The following is a 17,111-nucleotide window of genomic DNA, read 5'->3' as shown; positions in this document are numbered from 1 at the left end:
ATCTCATTGTGGCTTTGGGTCACGTTTCCCTTAGGACTAATGAGGTTGAGCATCTTTTCATGTACTATTGACCTTTTGTATATGTTCTTTGGAGAAATGTCTATTCAAATCCTTTACCCCTTTAAAATATGGGTTGTCTCTTTATTGTTGAATTATAAGAACTCTATATATTCTGGATACTAGAACTCTCTTAGCTATATGATTTACTCCCCCCGCCCCCCATTCTGTGAATTCATTGTATTTATAGTATCATTTGAAACGTAAGTTTTAAATTTTGATGAAGTTCAATTTATCTATATTTTCTTCGGTTGTTTGTGTTTAAGTGTAGATTTCCTTAGTTTCTAACCTAATGACATCTTCTGGTCCAGGATCCCATATAGGATACCACATTAATCATCATGTCTCCTTAAGTTATCCTCTTGACAGTTTCTCAGACTTTCCATGTTTTTGATAATTTTGACAGTTTTAATAAGTAGTGGCTAAGTGTTTTGTAGACTGCCCCTCAATTGGTCTTTAATGCTTTTCTCAAGGTTAGAGTTATGGGTTTGAGGAAAAAAGACCACAGAGATAAAGTACCATTTTAGTCACATGTCAAGGGTATACACTACCAACATGACTTATCACTGTTGATGATGACTTTGATCACCCTAGGGAGTGTTTGTCAGGTTTCTTCACCGTAATCTTTTTTCCTACTTTGCATACTGTACTCTTTGTAAGGATGTCACTATGCACAGCTCACACTTAAGGGGTGGGAAGTTATATTCCACCTTCTTGATGCAGAGTATCTACATAAATTGGAAATTATCCTGCATGGTAGATTTTTTTCCCTCTTCTCCCTTTAATCATTTATTTGCATCAGTATGGACCTATGGATACTTATTATTTTAGATTATAACCCAATACTGTATTTTCTTGCTCAAACCATTCCAGCTTCAGCCATTGGTAACCCTTTCAACCCCTCAGGCTCTTCTGACACAGCCCTTCCATGTGTTTTTAAAAATATCTCTAAATATTTCTATATGAAGCTGTATGTGCCTACATTAAACTAAACATGAGTTCATAATGATGTCTCCAACTTTAATCCATTATTACATGGGTTATTCTAGCCTCTTCCTACGTTTATCTGTGAACTTCCACTCCAACAGTGAGTAACCTGGTTCACTCCATCTGCCATCCATTTACTTAATTGTTCAATTTCAGTATACATGTATAGCATTATCAGAATTGTTAATCCACACACTCATGGGATACATTATCAACTACAGTTCTTACGTTTAGATTCTTTTACCTTTAATCTTACAGACTCTACTCATCCATAGTCAATTAAATCAGCACCTTTTTCCCTCATTCATTTCAGTGAGGTTATTTTATACATTTGTAATTTTATCACATTCTGCATTCTATCCTGGGATCACCCAATCTCCTAAGTGATTTTTTAAAACTTTGCAAACATTATGGTTCACTTTTTGTGCTGCTGAATTCCATAGATTTTGCACAGTGTCATGTATTCCCCCATTTCAGTATCATATAGAATAGTTTTACCATCCCCCAAATCTCCTGTATTTCACTGTATTTAAGTCCTCCCCTCCCATATTCCCCTGGCAAACACCAATCTTTTTGCTGTCACTATAGTTTTGTCTTCTCCAAAATGTCATATAATTGGACTCATGTAGCCTGTAGCCTTTTGAAATTGGCTTCTTTACCTTAGCAATATACATTTAAGATTCATCCATGTCTTTTTGTAACTTGATAGCTTATTTTTATCACTGAATAATAGTCTACTGTCTGGATGTTCCATAGTTTATCCATTCACTTACTGAAGGACATCTTGGTTGCCTCCAGTTTTTGCTGATTATGAATAAAGTTGTTATAAACATCTGCATGCAGGTTTTTGTCTTGGCATATGGTTTTCAAATCATTTGGCCAAATACCTAGGAGCATGAATGCTGGATCGTATGGTAAGATTATGTTTAGCTTTGTAAGAAACTGCCAAACTGTCTTCCAAAGTCTATGCTTCTTATTGAGTCTTACAGTTATTGATATATTTGGATACAATTCCTTTATTAGGTATATATTTTGCAAATATTTTCTCCCAGTCTGTGGCTTGTCTTTCAATTCTCTTAACAGTGTCTTTATAGAGCAGAAATTTTCAACTTTAATAAAGTCCAACTTGCCAGTTTTTTTTCTTTCATGGGTTATGTTTTTTGTGCTGTATCTAAAAACTCACAGCCAAACTCAAGGTCACCTAGAGTTCCTCCTGTGTTTTCTTCCAGAAGATTTCTGGTTTTACATTTGAGATTTTGGTTTATGGCCCATTTTGAGGTAATTCTTGTCAAAGGTGTAATATTTGTGTTCACTACTCTGCATATAAATGTAAATTTGTTGAAAAGACTGTCCTTTCACAATTTAATCCTTTGCTCCTTTGTCAAAGATTATTTGATTATCTGTGTGAGTCTATTTCCGGGCTCTGTATTCTGTTCCATTGATTGAAATAGATCTATTCTTTCACCAATATCATACTGCATGGATAACTATAATGTAATAAAAAGTCTTGAAATCAAGTTGTGTGAATCCTTCAACTTTATTCTTCTTCAGTATTATGTTGGCTGTTCTGGGTTTCTAGGCTTTCCATATAAACTTAAGAATCAACTTGTGGCCGGGTGCGGTGGCTCACGCCTGTAATCCCTGCACTTTGGGAGGCCGAGGCGGGTGGATCACGCGGTCAGGAGATCGAGACCATCCTGGCTAACACGGTGAAACCCCGTCTCTACTAAAAATACAAAAAATTAGGCGGGCGCGGTGGCGGGCGCCTGTAGTCCCAGCTACTCGGGAGGCTGAAGCAGGAGAATGGCGCGAACCCGGGAGGCGGAGCTTGCAGTGAGCTGAGATCGCGCCTCTGCACTCCAGCCTGGGCGACAGAGTGAAGACTCTGCCTCAAAAAAAAAAAAAAAAAAAAAAAAAAAAAAAAAAAAAAGAATCAACTTGTTAATCTCTACAAAAATAGCGCTCTAGGATTTTGACTGGGATTCCACTGCATCTATAGATCAACTTGGAAAGACTTGACATCTTAACAATATTGAGTCTTCAGATCTATAACATAGAATCTGTTTATTTAGATCTTCGATTTCTTTCATCAGAGTTTTGCAGTGTTCTGCTTATACGTCTTGAATATATTCTGTTAGATTTATGCCTAAGTACTACTTTCTTTTTTTGTGGTGCTGTTGTAAATGGTAGTGTTTTTTAAATTTTTCATTGTGGTATACAGGAAAATAACTAATTATATATACTCACCTTGTGTCCTGGAACCTTGCTCTACTTGTTTATGTTCCAGGAGGTTTATCATTTCCTAGCAATTTTCTACATAGATAATCATGTCACCTGTAAACAAAGACAGTTTTATTTCTTCCTTCACAATATATATAGCTTTAATTTCATTTTCTTGTCTTATATTTCACTAAGTTATCCAATATGATGTTGACTAATAGTGGTGAGAGAAGACATCTTTACCTCATTCCCAATCTTGGGGAGAAAGTATGGTTTCTTACCATCAAGTATAATGTAGGCTTTTTTGTAAGTGTTCTTTAATAAGTTGACGAAATTCACCTCTATTCCTAGTTTGCTGAGAGTGTTTATCACGAATCAATGTTGCATTTTGTCAGAGGCTTTTTAAGCATCAATTCCTAGCCTTCAAATATCTTACCATATATTTCTTCTGTTCTTTCTTTGCCTTCTCATATGATTGCACATCTTATATCTATTGAAAATATCTCACATTCTTGGATGTTCTGTTGCTGTTTTAAACTCTATTTTTCTCTTTGCCTTTCTGTCTTCGAAGTTTCACTGACATATGTATTTTCAAGCTTCTTTCCTTGGCTGTGTCCAGAATAGTCCATCAAAGGCATTCTTCATTTCTGTCGCAGTTTTTTCTTCTAGCATTTGCTTTTCATTCATTCCTACAGTTTCCATCTCTCTGCTTACATTATCCATCTGTTCTTTCATGTTATCTACTTTTTTCATCAGAGCATTTACCATATTAATCGTAGTTACTTTAAATTTCCTGCTTGTTAATTCCAAGACGTGTCGTGTCTGAGGCTGGTTCTGATGCTTGCTTTGAAGACACTTTAGGCTGTGTTATTTATGCCTTTTAGCATGACTTGCAATTTTTTTGTAAGCCAGATATGATGTATTGGGCATAGGAACTGGTCTAAATAGGCCTTTAGTGTGAGGTCTTATGTTAATCCAGTTAGGAGTTTGGCTGTGTTTAATACATGCTGCAGTAGTAAGTGCCAGAGGCTTCAAATTCCTCCAGTGTCCCTGTTTGTATGTCTTCTGTTGTCTTTGGGCTTCCCTGAGAACTCCCCCTCAGATAGAGTCTGTGAGTTATAACTCATTTGGCTGTAACCCAGTAGTTACACTGTAGCCCTGTTAGTGTGGTGGTAAGATGTCGAGGGAAAGGAAGCATTCTGCTATCTTCCAATTAAATCTGTCATTCAGTGGGCCTGTGACCTTCACGAGTATTTATCAGTTTATTTCCCTTCCCCCTTAGGTGAGACAGTAAAACTCACCTAAGAAGGGGCTGGAGTCAGAGAAATGCCCTTCTCCCAGGTGGGATAAGACTGGTAGTCTTTTCCTCTGGAGAGTAGGTCTTTGTTATGGAGAAGGCTCTGGGTATATTCCACAATGGTTACTCTCCCTTTCTTCCTGCCAGAACCAATATGAGATCTTTCTTGGCTCTTCACAGTACAAACTGTGGCGTTCCTAAAAGTAAAATCCATAAAAATGTGAGGCTGCTGGCTGGGCGTGGTGGCTCACGCCTGTAATCCCAGCACTTTGGGAGGCCGAGGCGGGCGGATCACAAGGTCAGGAGATCCAGACCACGGTGAAACCCCGTCTCTATTAAAAATACAAAAAATTAGCCGGGCGCGGTGGCGGGTGCCTGTAGTCCCAGCTACTCAGGAGGCTGAGGCAGGAGAATGGTGTGAACCCGGGAAGCAGAGCTTGCAGTGAGCCGAGATCACGCCACTGCACTCCAGCCTGGGGGACAGAGCGAGACTCCATCTCGAAAAAAAAAAAAAAAAAAAAATGAGGCTGCTCTTAAGACTACAGACCCAGGAGTTTCTCAACCTCTAGCTAGCCCATAAACAACCTTCAGCAATTTGTCAAAATTACCATTTAGGTGTTCCTACCAGTTTAAGACTCCAGCAGCTTCTGCTCCAGGTATGCAGATCTCTTCCAAATCTCTTTTAATCCACAGGTTTCCCTCTGCATACCTTTATTTTCCTTAGAGTTGACCTGTTGAAGAGCCTGGAGCATCTTGACCCATATGTAGAATTTCCCATAGTAGCAGTTTTGCTGATTACATTCTCACCAGGAAGGTTGTGTTTCTCCATCCTTTGTGTTTCCCACAAATTGGCAGCTGGATGCAGAGGCTTGATCAGACTCATGTTAGATTACTTTTATCAGAAGCTCATAATGTCTGACTTTCTGTGATATTAACAGCTGTTGATGTTCAATACCTGGATGCATTAATTCACTGAGAGTTGCAAAATGGTAATACTCTAATTTTATCATTTTTATGCAAAAATTCATTTTATTCCCATGTGCCAGCAGCCAATAAATAGAAAATGAAATTCAAAGAGTAAAACCATTTATAATAGCATCAAAAGAACCACCAAATACCCAGAGAAAAAGGTAAAAAAAATATGTAAAAGACTTCCACCTTTAAAAACCACAAAGCATAATTGAGAGAAGTTTTTAAAGCATCAAACAGTTGGTGGGATATACCATGTTCATGTTCTAAAAATTCATAACTGCAAATATAATTTCTCCAAAAATTGAATCACAGAATCAACGCAATCCCAAAATCCCAGCAGGTCTTTCCTGTATGCAAGGAAATTCATTCTTTTATGTATTTCTTTTTTCCTTTAAGTTTATTCTCTTCATATGATAACTTCACAAAATGGAGCTCATTCATTTTTAAAGCTTTCTTGTCTAATATATTTAAAATAAAAATTTTCTTCAAAATACTGCCTTTGCTGCATCTCTTAAATATTGTTATGTAGTGTTTTCATTGTCATTACCTTCTAGGTATTTTTAATTTACATTAATTATTTAGTGGTGTTTTCAAATTTTCAAAATACACGGGAAATTTTTAAGATTTTCATCTTTTTATATTAACTTCTAATTTCACTATGTTATAGTCAAAGATCATTCTATCTCCCATTGAAATGTGTTGATGTGTTCTCTGATTTATTCATATTAATTTTTATAAATGTTCCATGGATATTTGAGAAACTGTGTGTTCTTAAATTGTTAAATATAAAAATCTATATGTCCAAAAGGTCAAGTATCAAGCTTTTTAATTTTGGCATTCAGATCTCCTATACTGTTCATTTTCTGTCTTCTTGACCAATCAATATTAAATTTCTCAATAGTAATAAAGGATGCTAGAAAACATAAGCAATACTTTTCTAAATTTTGAAGAAAAATTATTTTTGACCCAGAATTCTATATTCTACTAAACTGTCAATCAAATGTATGGGTTAATAATTTCATTTTTGAATATCTAATTTCTCAGAAGATTCATCTCTTAGGCACCCTTTCTTTAAAAACTCCTGGAAAAGATGTTCCTGTAGAATGAGGAAGTAAAGCTAAGCGAAAAAGAAAAAGTGGGATCCAAGAAACTGGAACTACTCCCCAGGAGACAGTAGTGTTAAAAAAAAAAAAAAAAGCCCTAGGATGCAATAATCCTAGATAGCAAATTGTCCAGATTAAAATAGGATAGAGGGTTCCAAAGGGAGACCTCTGGGCAGGGGATGGGAGAGGGGAGAATTGGTAGATTTTTCAGATAATGTAAAATAATGTATTTGAATTAGACAAATATTTTGCTCCTCCCCAGATTCTCTTGGTTTTACTCACTCTGCCTTCAGAGGCCACCAGAGTGATTCTATATGGACTCATGTAGTTAAACCTTCTAAGCCAACCCGCTATACACCCCAAGTCTCTGGCTCCTCTCACAACTCCCAGATTCAGATGAAGTGCCACTATGTAGGATCTTGCTTCTCCCAAAATTGCAAAGGACAAATCTGATGATGCAACCAGGAAGCATGGGGAGGAGGGTTATTCTTCATGGGCAAATTTTAACCAATGGGAGACAGAATATAAGGGGGAATCAACAGATAGAGCCCCTTTCCCTCTTTCTCATATACTACTCTAACAAATTTCAGGATAGCCCACATGGAAATGTCCTGAGTGGGTAGACAGGTGTACCTGTCAAATGACCAGCTGTTATCTCTTCACTGCCTGTTGTAAAGCAGTGGCAAGTGTGATAAGGCATCACCTTGCATTTGCTTCCTGTCCTTCCTGCCTCACTCCCCCTGCTATCATTCTTATTGCCCTGGGATTGCACCTCCCAGTAAAGGATTGGTATTTAATGTTTGCCTCAAGCTCTGTTATCTAAGGAATATGGACCAAGTCACATGTATATGATGGATTCTGATAAAATAATATGAAAAATTTTAATTGAGGTTTGCAAAAATTATTATTTTGATTATATTTTTAATTATTTGAGGTTTAAAAAATTTAATTTTTAAATTTAACTTATTTTAATTACTTAATTGAGGCATACAAAAATTTTAATTGAGGTTTATAAAAATTATTTTCAATTTGAAAGTTATAAAAACTTTCATGTAAAAAACATGAGAATACTATTAACTCCAGGGGGAAAAAGTTCTGTATGGTAAACATTGTGATCATAGTAAGTATGCCACCTAGCTCTGCAGAAAGAAACATACATAATAATGTAAACATTGATATAAGTACAAATTGTAGAATAATTATGTTGATAGATGGAGTGTAGACAGGGGCTGTGAGACCTAAGTGTATATTTATCAGATAATGAGAAAGAAGGATCAATCAGAATCTTATTTCCGGCTCTAAAGTAATTCACTGTATGATCTTGGATGAGTTGTTTAATTTACCTTTGTTTCAGTTTCTTCATTTATCAAATGGGAATAATATCTACCATGCCTTTTGCTGTAGGGTTGTTGTAAAGGTAAAATGAAATAACATGTATGGAAATATGTCAAAAAACAAAAAGGTCATCTTTCAGAAGAGATATGGGAACCAGTAGCAAGCTCAAAGCTGCATGTTTGGGTCAAAGGAAGATAAGTAGGATGTGAGTTCAAATCTCCTAACTTAGCATTTCTCTGATAGCTAAACTGCAAGGGCAATGATGAGAGTTTCAAGAATGTTATGATGCTTTGGCCTGAAAAAAAAAACAAAACAAAGCAGTTTTTCTCTTTTTGGAAAGGAAGGAGACATGACCAAAGCTGGCTCCTATGGGTAATCTTGATTACAACAACCTCCTGACTTGTTTTCTTGCCTCTAGTCTCTCCTACTACCAATCCATCCAGACAGCTTAACACTCCAAACCTAACTCTTTATCATGTTAGCCACAGATCAGGGATCTACAATGGTGCCAGATTCTTCTATTTAGATTCTATCCCTTCTCTGTAAATTCATATTTATTTCCCTGGTCCACACAAATTTTGATTCTTCTTGCCCAATTCTAACAGTCAATTTAATTTTTTTCTTGAAAGTATAGCCAACAATTAAATCTTAGCACTTGACTAAATTATACTCTAACTTTATAAATTCCTCAGGCATTGCATTAATTCTGGAGAACAGCAATCATGTCTTTTACTTCTCCTAAGTGCTAAGCACAGCTTCAATCAGGCAGTAGATGCAAATAATAATAATAAATATTAAAAGAAATGAATAGAACAGAGGTTACTTACTTAACCTCTTTAAAATTCTAGTTTCTCTTCTGCAAAATCTGAATAATACTTTACAGATACTGTGAGACTTTAAAAATGATATGTAGCATAGAGTCTAGCACAACGCCTAGCATGTAGCTAGCATTCAATAAATGTTTCCTGAATATAAATACTAAAATGTGGATAATATCGATCCCGTATGATTGCTGTAAGGGCTAAATAAGGATGTGTCAAAAATGCTCTAAAACCAAAACATTTGTCAAAGGTGAATAATTATTGTCATTAAAAAGTACAAAATAAAGAAATTGGATGAAAAAGAAAACTAGCAGAGAGCCAACTAAGAGGCAACAGCCCACATGAGAAATACATGGTGAATTTAATATGAGGGGAGGGGAGGGGAGGGGAGTGGGGAGGGGAGTGGGGAGGGGAGGGGAGGGGAGAGATGAGATTATTCCAAAGATCTTTACAAGTCTACAAACCTAAAAAATCATTCCACGCTGGGCGCGGTGGCTCATGCCTGTAATCCCAGCACTTTAGGAGGCCAACGTGGGCAGATCACGAGGTCAGGAGTTCAAGACCAGCCTGGCCAATATGGTGAAACCCCATGTCTACTAATAATACAAAAATTAGCTGGGCATGGTGGCACACGCCTATAGTCCCAGCTACTCAGGAGGTGGAGGCAGAAGAATCACTTGAACCTGGGAGGCGGAGATTGCAGTAAGCCAAGATCGCGCCACTGCACTCCAGCCTGGGGGACAGAGTGAAACTCTATCTCAAAAAAAAACCAAAAAACAAAAAACAAGCAAAAAACTTTCCAAACCAGAGCCATCCCTGGGTCAGAGAATCAACACTAAATGAAAGATGTAACTTACGGATTTACTCTGATAAACTCTAACATTCCAAGAATCTTGCAGAGAATTATAACCATTAACAGTCTAAGAACTGTCGAGGCTGGGTGTGGTGGCTCATGTCTGTAATCCCAGCAATTTGGGCGGCTGAGGCTGGTGAATCACCTGAGGTCAGGAGTTCAAGACCAGCCTGACCTAAATAGTGAAACCCTGTCTTTACTAAAAATACAAATAATTAGCCGGGCTTGGTGGCAGGTGCCTGTAATCCCAGCTACTTGGGATGCTGGGGCAGAACTGCTTGAACCCGGGAGGCGGAGGATGCAGTGAGCCTCCTCAAAAACAAAACAAACAAACAAAAACCAAACAAAACAAAAAAGAAACTGTAGAGATTGCTTTGTGTTGCACAGTTCTGGTGCCTGCTTAGAGCTCTCCAGGGTACTGATTTTATCTCTGGAAGGTTTCTGCTCTTCCACTCTTCTAAATATAAGCCATGTTTCCAAATCTGTCAACCACCCAGGCAGATGTGGCACACACATAATGTATCATTCAATGAATATATAAATGAATAAAAGAGAAGAATGTCATAGCAGAAAACATCACAAGACTGCAAAACAAAATGAGTTCCAAACCCTGTTTTTCATTCAATATGTACCAGCCACTTTATAGGAACTTACTGTATCATTTCCTATATAACTCCCAAGCCATCGATAGCACTCTGATACTAAACTAGTACTCAGTTCCCTCATATTTCAATCTAATGTTTTGTTTTGTTTTTGTTTTGAGACGAAGTCTCACTCTGTCACCCAGGCTGCAGTGCAGTGGCATAATGTTGGCTCACTGCAGCCTCTGCCTCCCGGGTTCCAGTGATTCTCCTGCCTCAGCCCTCCCAGGTAGCTGAGATTACAGGCATGCGCCACCATGCCAGGCTAATTTTTGTATTTTTAGTAGAGACGGGTTTCACTATGTTGACCAGGCTGGTCTTGAACTCCTGACCTCAGGTGATCCACCCGCTTCAGCCTCCCAAAGTGCTGGGATTACAGGCATGAGATACCGAGCCAGGGCTCTAATGTTCTTTCTACAACTCCTCTCAGCTGCTCTTTTGGGTCCAATGTTAACTTTCCCAAAGTTACGCTAAACTAGCAAGCATTCAGACTATCTTACCACACATAGCACAATGGCCTGGCATACCCTAAATGTTCAATAAGCTGTGTTAAATGAATGAGAAAGATGGGTCCATGTACATTCCCAAACTTCAAGGGCTTCTAATTTCACCACATCTCACCTACATATTCACAAAACTCTGAAAATCTCATCTTACACAGAACTGAAAAGACTGACATATAGGTTCCCAGGGTTTAGGTCTGCAAGTGATTGTAAAATCTGTAAACCAATGACATAATGAATAAAGTAGTCACTACTCTACCAACTGCTGCAATTCCAGTACAGTGATTATCAGCAGGGGTTCGGAATTAGAAAAACTTAGATTTGAACCCAATCTATCATTTACTGCTGCATGACTTGGGCATATTATCTTTCCTGTGCCTCAATTCACATACTTTTTAAGTGGGGGAAATATAGTATATACCCTCATAAAACTGCTGAGAGGATTAAATGAGATACTATATTAAAACACTTAACTAAATAGGCATTCCTTAGATTGTCTTATCCACTATCTACCTGGCATAATACCTGGCAAACAATAAGTGTTCAATGAATGTTAGCTATCATCATCATCTTTATAACAAATCACTGGGTTCTACAACTAAAATGTAGACTTTTTATATGGCAAACAGTCTTTTTTTTTTTTTTTTAACTGCATCAAAAAGCTTTATTTCCATTTGGTCCAAGGCTTGTTAGGGTCGTTAAGAAAGCTGCCTAGTGGCTGGAGGGAGAGGCTTAGGCAGAAAAGCCCTATTATTTTGCAAGGGGCCCTTCAGAAGTCGCTGGGCTCAGAAGGCTCTTAGTCGTGCTTGAGAGTGAGCCTTTCGAAGAGATACTCGCCCAGCCCAGCCTCCGGGCCGGCCAGCCTGTTGAGGTTGGTCAGGTGGTCACCCATCTTTTTGATGAGCTTCACTTCCTCATCTAGGAAGTGAGTCTCCAGGAAGTCACAGAGATGGGGATCCGTGCGGGCAGAACCCAGGGCATGAAGATCCAAAAGGGCCTGAATCAGTTTTTTCTCCAGGGCCATGGCGGCTTTCATGGCATCCGGGGTTTTACCCCACTCATCTTCAGCTGGCTTCTTGACGTCCTGAAAAAGAGCGCGGCCTCCACGCTGGTTTTGCATCTTCAGGAGACGCTCGTAGCCCTCGCGCTTCTCTTCGGCCAATTCGCGGAAGAAGTGGCTCACGCCTTCCAGGGCCACATCATCGCGGTCGAAATAGAAGCCCAGAGAGAGGTAGGTGTAGGAGGCCTGCAGGTACATATTGACCAGGCTGTTGACGGCTGCCTCCACGTCGGTGGAATAATTCTGACGAATCTGGGAGCTCATGGTTGGTCGGCAAGATGGAGCTAACCACAAAAACGGTGCTGGTAGGTCCCAGAAGCAGGAGATGGCCGAGAAGATGGTCCCGGAGTTTGCAAGTGGAGAGGAAATCGGAGGGCGGTCGGAGGCTGGAAGAAAGAGTCCCCGAATCTGTTCCATCCAAACACTGTTGAAGCAAGAGACAGACCCGCGGGACCGCCGAACTGCCCAAACAGTCTTAAAAGAGTTTTGCAGTTAAAGAAAATAAAATCTCAGCCTGGCACAGTGAGTCTCCCCTAGAATCCCACCACTCCAGGAGGCCTTTGGGAGGCCAAAGCAGGTGGATCACTTGAGCTTATGAGTTCAAGACCAGCCTGGCCAACATGGCAAAACCCTGTCTCTACAAAAGATACAAAAATTAGCTGAGCATGGTGGTGCACACCCGTAGTCCCAGCTACTTGGGAGGCTGAGGTGGGAGGATCACTTGAGTCCGATGGCTGCAGTGAGCCATGATCATACCGCTGCACTCCAGCCTGGGTGATAGAGCAAGACCCTGTCTCAAAAAATAATAAAAATAAAACAAAATCTCGTAATATCCCCGTGGGAAAGTAAAATGTAGCAAACATGAATTGTCTCATCTTAAAAAGGCATAAAAAGGCTAAATCTTTCACTTAAGATTACAGAAAATGCTCAATACCCTAGAAACAAATAATGGGCATTTTGTCTGTAAGTCAGAAGTGAAAGGTTGGAATAAACAACGTATGTAACTTGTAGAGGGTGTCACAATCAGGTGCCAAGGAAACCAAAGTACTCTCATACCCAGAGTTAATTGCTGATTTATTGAACCATCTTAAATCTGAATGGTTTACAGCAAAAAACAGGTTAAATGCTTTCTTCAAATTAAACATAACATTCACACGCTGCCACCTTACACCTCCAACAACTAATGAGAAAAGCATCAGAACATTGTTTCCTGTTTTACAAATTAAAGTGATCTCTGTTTTAACAAACCATTCAGGTAATGCTAATATACATTAAAGTTTGAGAATCACTGTCCCAATCCATCACTTGCCTATCTAACTTAGATGCCATGATCTAGTATTTCAATAACCTAAACTTCCTTTCCCTTTCATCCTCTCCATCTGACAAAAACCTCAAGAACCCTTAATGAGCTCAAGTATCCACTTTCTCTGTCCCCAAGCTGCTGAAGAATGCCAGAAAGAAATAACACAATAGAACAGATTGTCACCTCAACAAGGCCTTCAACTCTCACTAAATCATGAGTTTGTCTGGTCAAAATATGATTATTTAAAATCTTTATTCACTCCTTCAAATAGTACCCCTTCCATCATCCTTCCTTCTTCTCAGTAGATGACCTAGCCTCCTACTTAACAGAGAAAATAGAAGCCACCAGATGGATACATCCTCAACTTCCCACCATCCAATCTACACACCCTTCTGTATCTTCACCCATATTCTCCTCCATCCCTTCTGTTAAAATAATAGATCAGGTGTCTCTCCTCTCATTTAAGACCAAAAACACCTGTGAGCTAGACCTCATTTCCTCCTTCTCTTAAAGGAAACTCACATTATTAAGTATTCTCTTTCCATACAATTTGCCTTTCCCTGAAGTTAATTCTGGCACATAATTGGAACATTAGTATATACAATGAAATATCATTTAGTCATGAAAAAAACAAGGTAGTGCTTTCCACCTTGATATGGAACAGTCATGGAGTACAATATGTTTTCCTGAAGTTCAAACCCATATACTCAACTTCCCATAATCATTCTCTACTTTGTTGTCTCATAGGCACTTCAATTACAACATATTTTAAACAACACTCATCATCTCCCCCTGAAATCTATCCTTCAGGTTCCTTCAATGTTCCTCGTATCAGTAAACGGCAACCTCCATCCACCCGGCTGTGCAGTCAGAAACCTAGTGGTTATACTTTGACCTCTCCTTCATTTCTTATCTAATCAATCATCAGGTCTTGACGATCTATTAAATATTTCTTATATTATTCCAACTCTCTTCATCTCCACATTCGCTACTTTTGTCCAAGCCACCATTATCTCTCGCCTAGTTTTTTGCAATAGCCTTTTAATAATTTCCAAACACCACTCTTCCCTTCCTCCAATCCAGTCTCCACTAGATGGCAGCCACAGCAGTCATTTCAAAATATCAAAAGGAACATCTAATCATGGCTCTCTTCCATCAAAACTGTTAGATAGCTTCCTATTTCTACAGTATGAGAATAAAGTGCAAAATCCTTAGCAAAGCCTATAAGCCTCTGCATGAACCTCTGTTTACTCTAGCCTCATCTCACACATTCTCCCCCTCTCTACATTCCAGTCACAAAGAAACGTCTTTCTTTAAACTAACTATGCTCTTTCCCTTTCACAAGCTTCATGTTCTTTCTCCCAGGATGTTGTTCTCCTTATTTACCTAGCCAACTCCTATTCATCCTTCAGGTCTCATTTTAAATGTAATATATTCACCAAAACCTTTCCCAACTCCTCAGATTTGGTCAGTTTCACCCACCCAATTTACCATTCATTCATTTTATTCAGTCAACAAATGTTGACTGAACAACTAAACCATACTAGTTGCTGTACTAGGTACAGAGAATAAAACTGAACAGTACTGACAGTCTCTTTCCTAATTAAATTTACATCCTAGTAGAAAGTATAATCATTAAACAAATATTTAGTTAGAGTTGTAATAAGTACTATAAAGGAGAAATATGGGTTCCTTTGAGAATTAATAAATATCTGGTAAATGAAAGAAGGAAGTTATTCAAATTCAGGTTTGCTGACTCCAAATCCCGTGCTTTTAATCCGCTACACTATGCTGTAAATGCAAGCCTCATTTTTTTAAAGCATAACTGATTTTAAATTTTTTCTTCTTAACTCTGCCAGATTCAAATTCTATATAGTACTCTCCTGTGCTTCTGGGAAGTATTCCTGAGCCCCCCACCACTCAACATTGCAGTACTCCAACTCCACAGGGCACACAAATCAGCTCGCCATGAGCACTGAGGTGGCGATTGTAGGGGCAAAGGGATTCAGTACAATGCAGGGTATGTGCAAAGGACTACAGGAATGCAAGGTATGGGAAGATTAATTGTCTAGGGGCTACAACATAGTGAAAGTACTTTGCAAAATGTAAAGCACTACTCAAATGATCGTTATTAGTGATAGCAATAGTGGTGGTAGTCTCTCTAAGTAATGGAATCCCCCATCCTCCAAGGGGGGAAAAACACCTATTCAAATTGGAAAACAGTAGAGCCATTTACTTATTTAACATAGAAAAAAACTGAAATGCATTTCTCCTCATTCATTCATACCATCTCATTTTAACTTTTTCTACATTTTACAAACAAAACTCCATTTGCAGCAAAGAACAATCCATTTCACTTTTTATCTACTCCCTTTTACTGCATCAGAAAAACTCCAAAAGTCTGACAGTTCTCAGGTATTATAATCACATCTCACTCATTAAGCAGTTGCTGAAGTTTAAAAAAAAAAAAAAACCCCACTAAAATACTAAATGGAGTAACCCCCTCCTTTAAACATCATTTTTATGATATACCACATGTACAGCCCCCTGGTGGTGGTACAGTAGAATGAGACTGGGTTGGAACTTAACTAGATTACTAGATGCCTGGAGGGCCCAGGATAGGAACCTCTGGATCACATCATCTTTAAGGCATATAATCAGAATTTCTAATGATTCCAGCTCCACCACTTCTTAGCTGCATGACCTTGGGTATATTTCCCAACCTCTCTAATCTTCAATTTTCTCATTCATAAAATAGAGATGTGTACCTATTTTTTCAGGTAATTGTGAAATTTAAATATATATAAAGAGATTAGCACAGCATATAGCATACAATTAGTACTCAATAAATATTTGATATCTTATTCTTCTCTCTCTTGGTTCTGAAGTCCTATGATTCTATAAATCCAATGCCATAGAGCACAATAAAAAAAACCTGTACTATAGGTATTTTTCTTATTCCCCAATAGCAAGAATGTTCTATAGTTCACAGCACACGTAGACTTACCATGTAAACTTATAATGAAGAGGGATGCTAACTGCTTGCCTAAAAATAGTGCCTCCACACACTCCTATAAAAGTAAATGACCAAGACTCAACATAAAAGGAGTCCTCCTATTTTCAGGCGTTCTAATTGTTTAATCAAATGCCTTCATCAGATTCTAAATATCTTATACCCATTATCCTGGTTCTTTCCTCTAAAAGAATGGTTGCTCAGAATCATTTTGATCACAGAGCACAATAATTTTAGATAGCTACTAAGTTTTCAGTCATATTTCTGGAACCCTTTGCTTTTTCAGAAGGATCTTATTTCAAATCTTTCAATATCCTGATTACTCATGAAATGGGAAAGACAAAATGAAATATGATATTCTACCAGTTTGACTACTTACTATGGAAGAATTTCATTCTTTTTTGCTTTTGCTCATGCTATTCATGTTCATGTCTTACTACCCTCTCCTCACTTGAATCCTCCTCACACCTGTGTGGGGTGTGTGTGTGTGTGTGTGTGTGTGAGAGAGAGAGAGAGAGAGAGAGAGAAAGGAATGGAGCAGGGCAATCACTTCAGAATAGAATCAAGTGACAGAGGACAAGGCCCAGAGAGGGTGTAGGATACACCATGAAGGCTAATGACATCACTTAGGAAAGAAAGTAGGATGAAACCAAAGATGAACTTTGCCTTCTAAAGTTGACACTGGAACCTGGAAAGTGGGGAAGAAGGAGAAGAGGAAAATAGAAATTCAGCAATTAATTAACAGATGTTATGGGTAAGAATTCCTGGTAGGTAATATGGAAGATATAAAAATGAACAAGACAAGATCTCCATCCTCATGAGAACTACAATATACCTGGGCAAATGGGACAAGGCAGAAATCACTTAATACAAGGTAGACCGCAATGAGTACAATAAAATTGAAGTAGATAAACTGCTATGGAGGTTCAGATGAGAGAGAGAAACA

At 38.4% G+C, this 17,111-nt stretch overlaps 3 protein-coding genes across 4 annotated transcripts in view; all 3 read right to left on the bottom strand.

Moving 5' to 3' along the window:
- TSEN2 (tRNA splicing endonuclease subunit 2) overlaps positions 1–17,111 on the bottom strand; it is a 728,632-nt gene that overhangs the window by 469,852 nt on the left and 241,669 nt on the right. The gene's annotated exons all lie outside the window — the stretch shown is intronic.
- Positions 1–17,111, bottom strand: part of SYN2 (synapsin II) — a 188,903-nt gene that overhangs the window by 132,726 nt on the left and 39,066 nt on the right. The gene's annotated exons all lie outside the window — the stretch shown is intronic.
- LOC126949072 (ferritin light chain-like) lies at positions 11,440–12,331 on the bottom strand. The gene has a single exon (XM_050781514.1). The coding sequence runs from the start codon at positions 12,264–12,266 to the stop codon at positions 11,586–11,588; it is 681 nt and encodes a 226-aa protein (XP_050637471.1). The 5' UTR covers positions 12,267–12,331; the 3' UTR covers positions 11,440–11,585.

This window comes from Macaca thibetana, chromosome 2, assembly GCF_024542745.1.
Source record: "Macaca thibetana thibetana isolate TM-01 chromosome 2, ASM2454274v1, whole genome shotgun sequence".
NCBI classification, from domain to species: Eukaryota; Metazoa; Chordata; class Mammalia; order Primates; family Cercopithecidae; genus Macaca; species Macaca thibetana.
The sequence above is the reverse complement of the archived record's forward strand: the minus strand, read 5'-3'. Positions and strand labels throughout refer to the sequence as shown.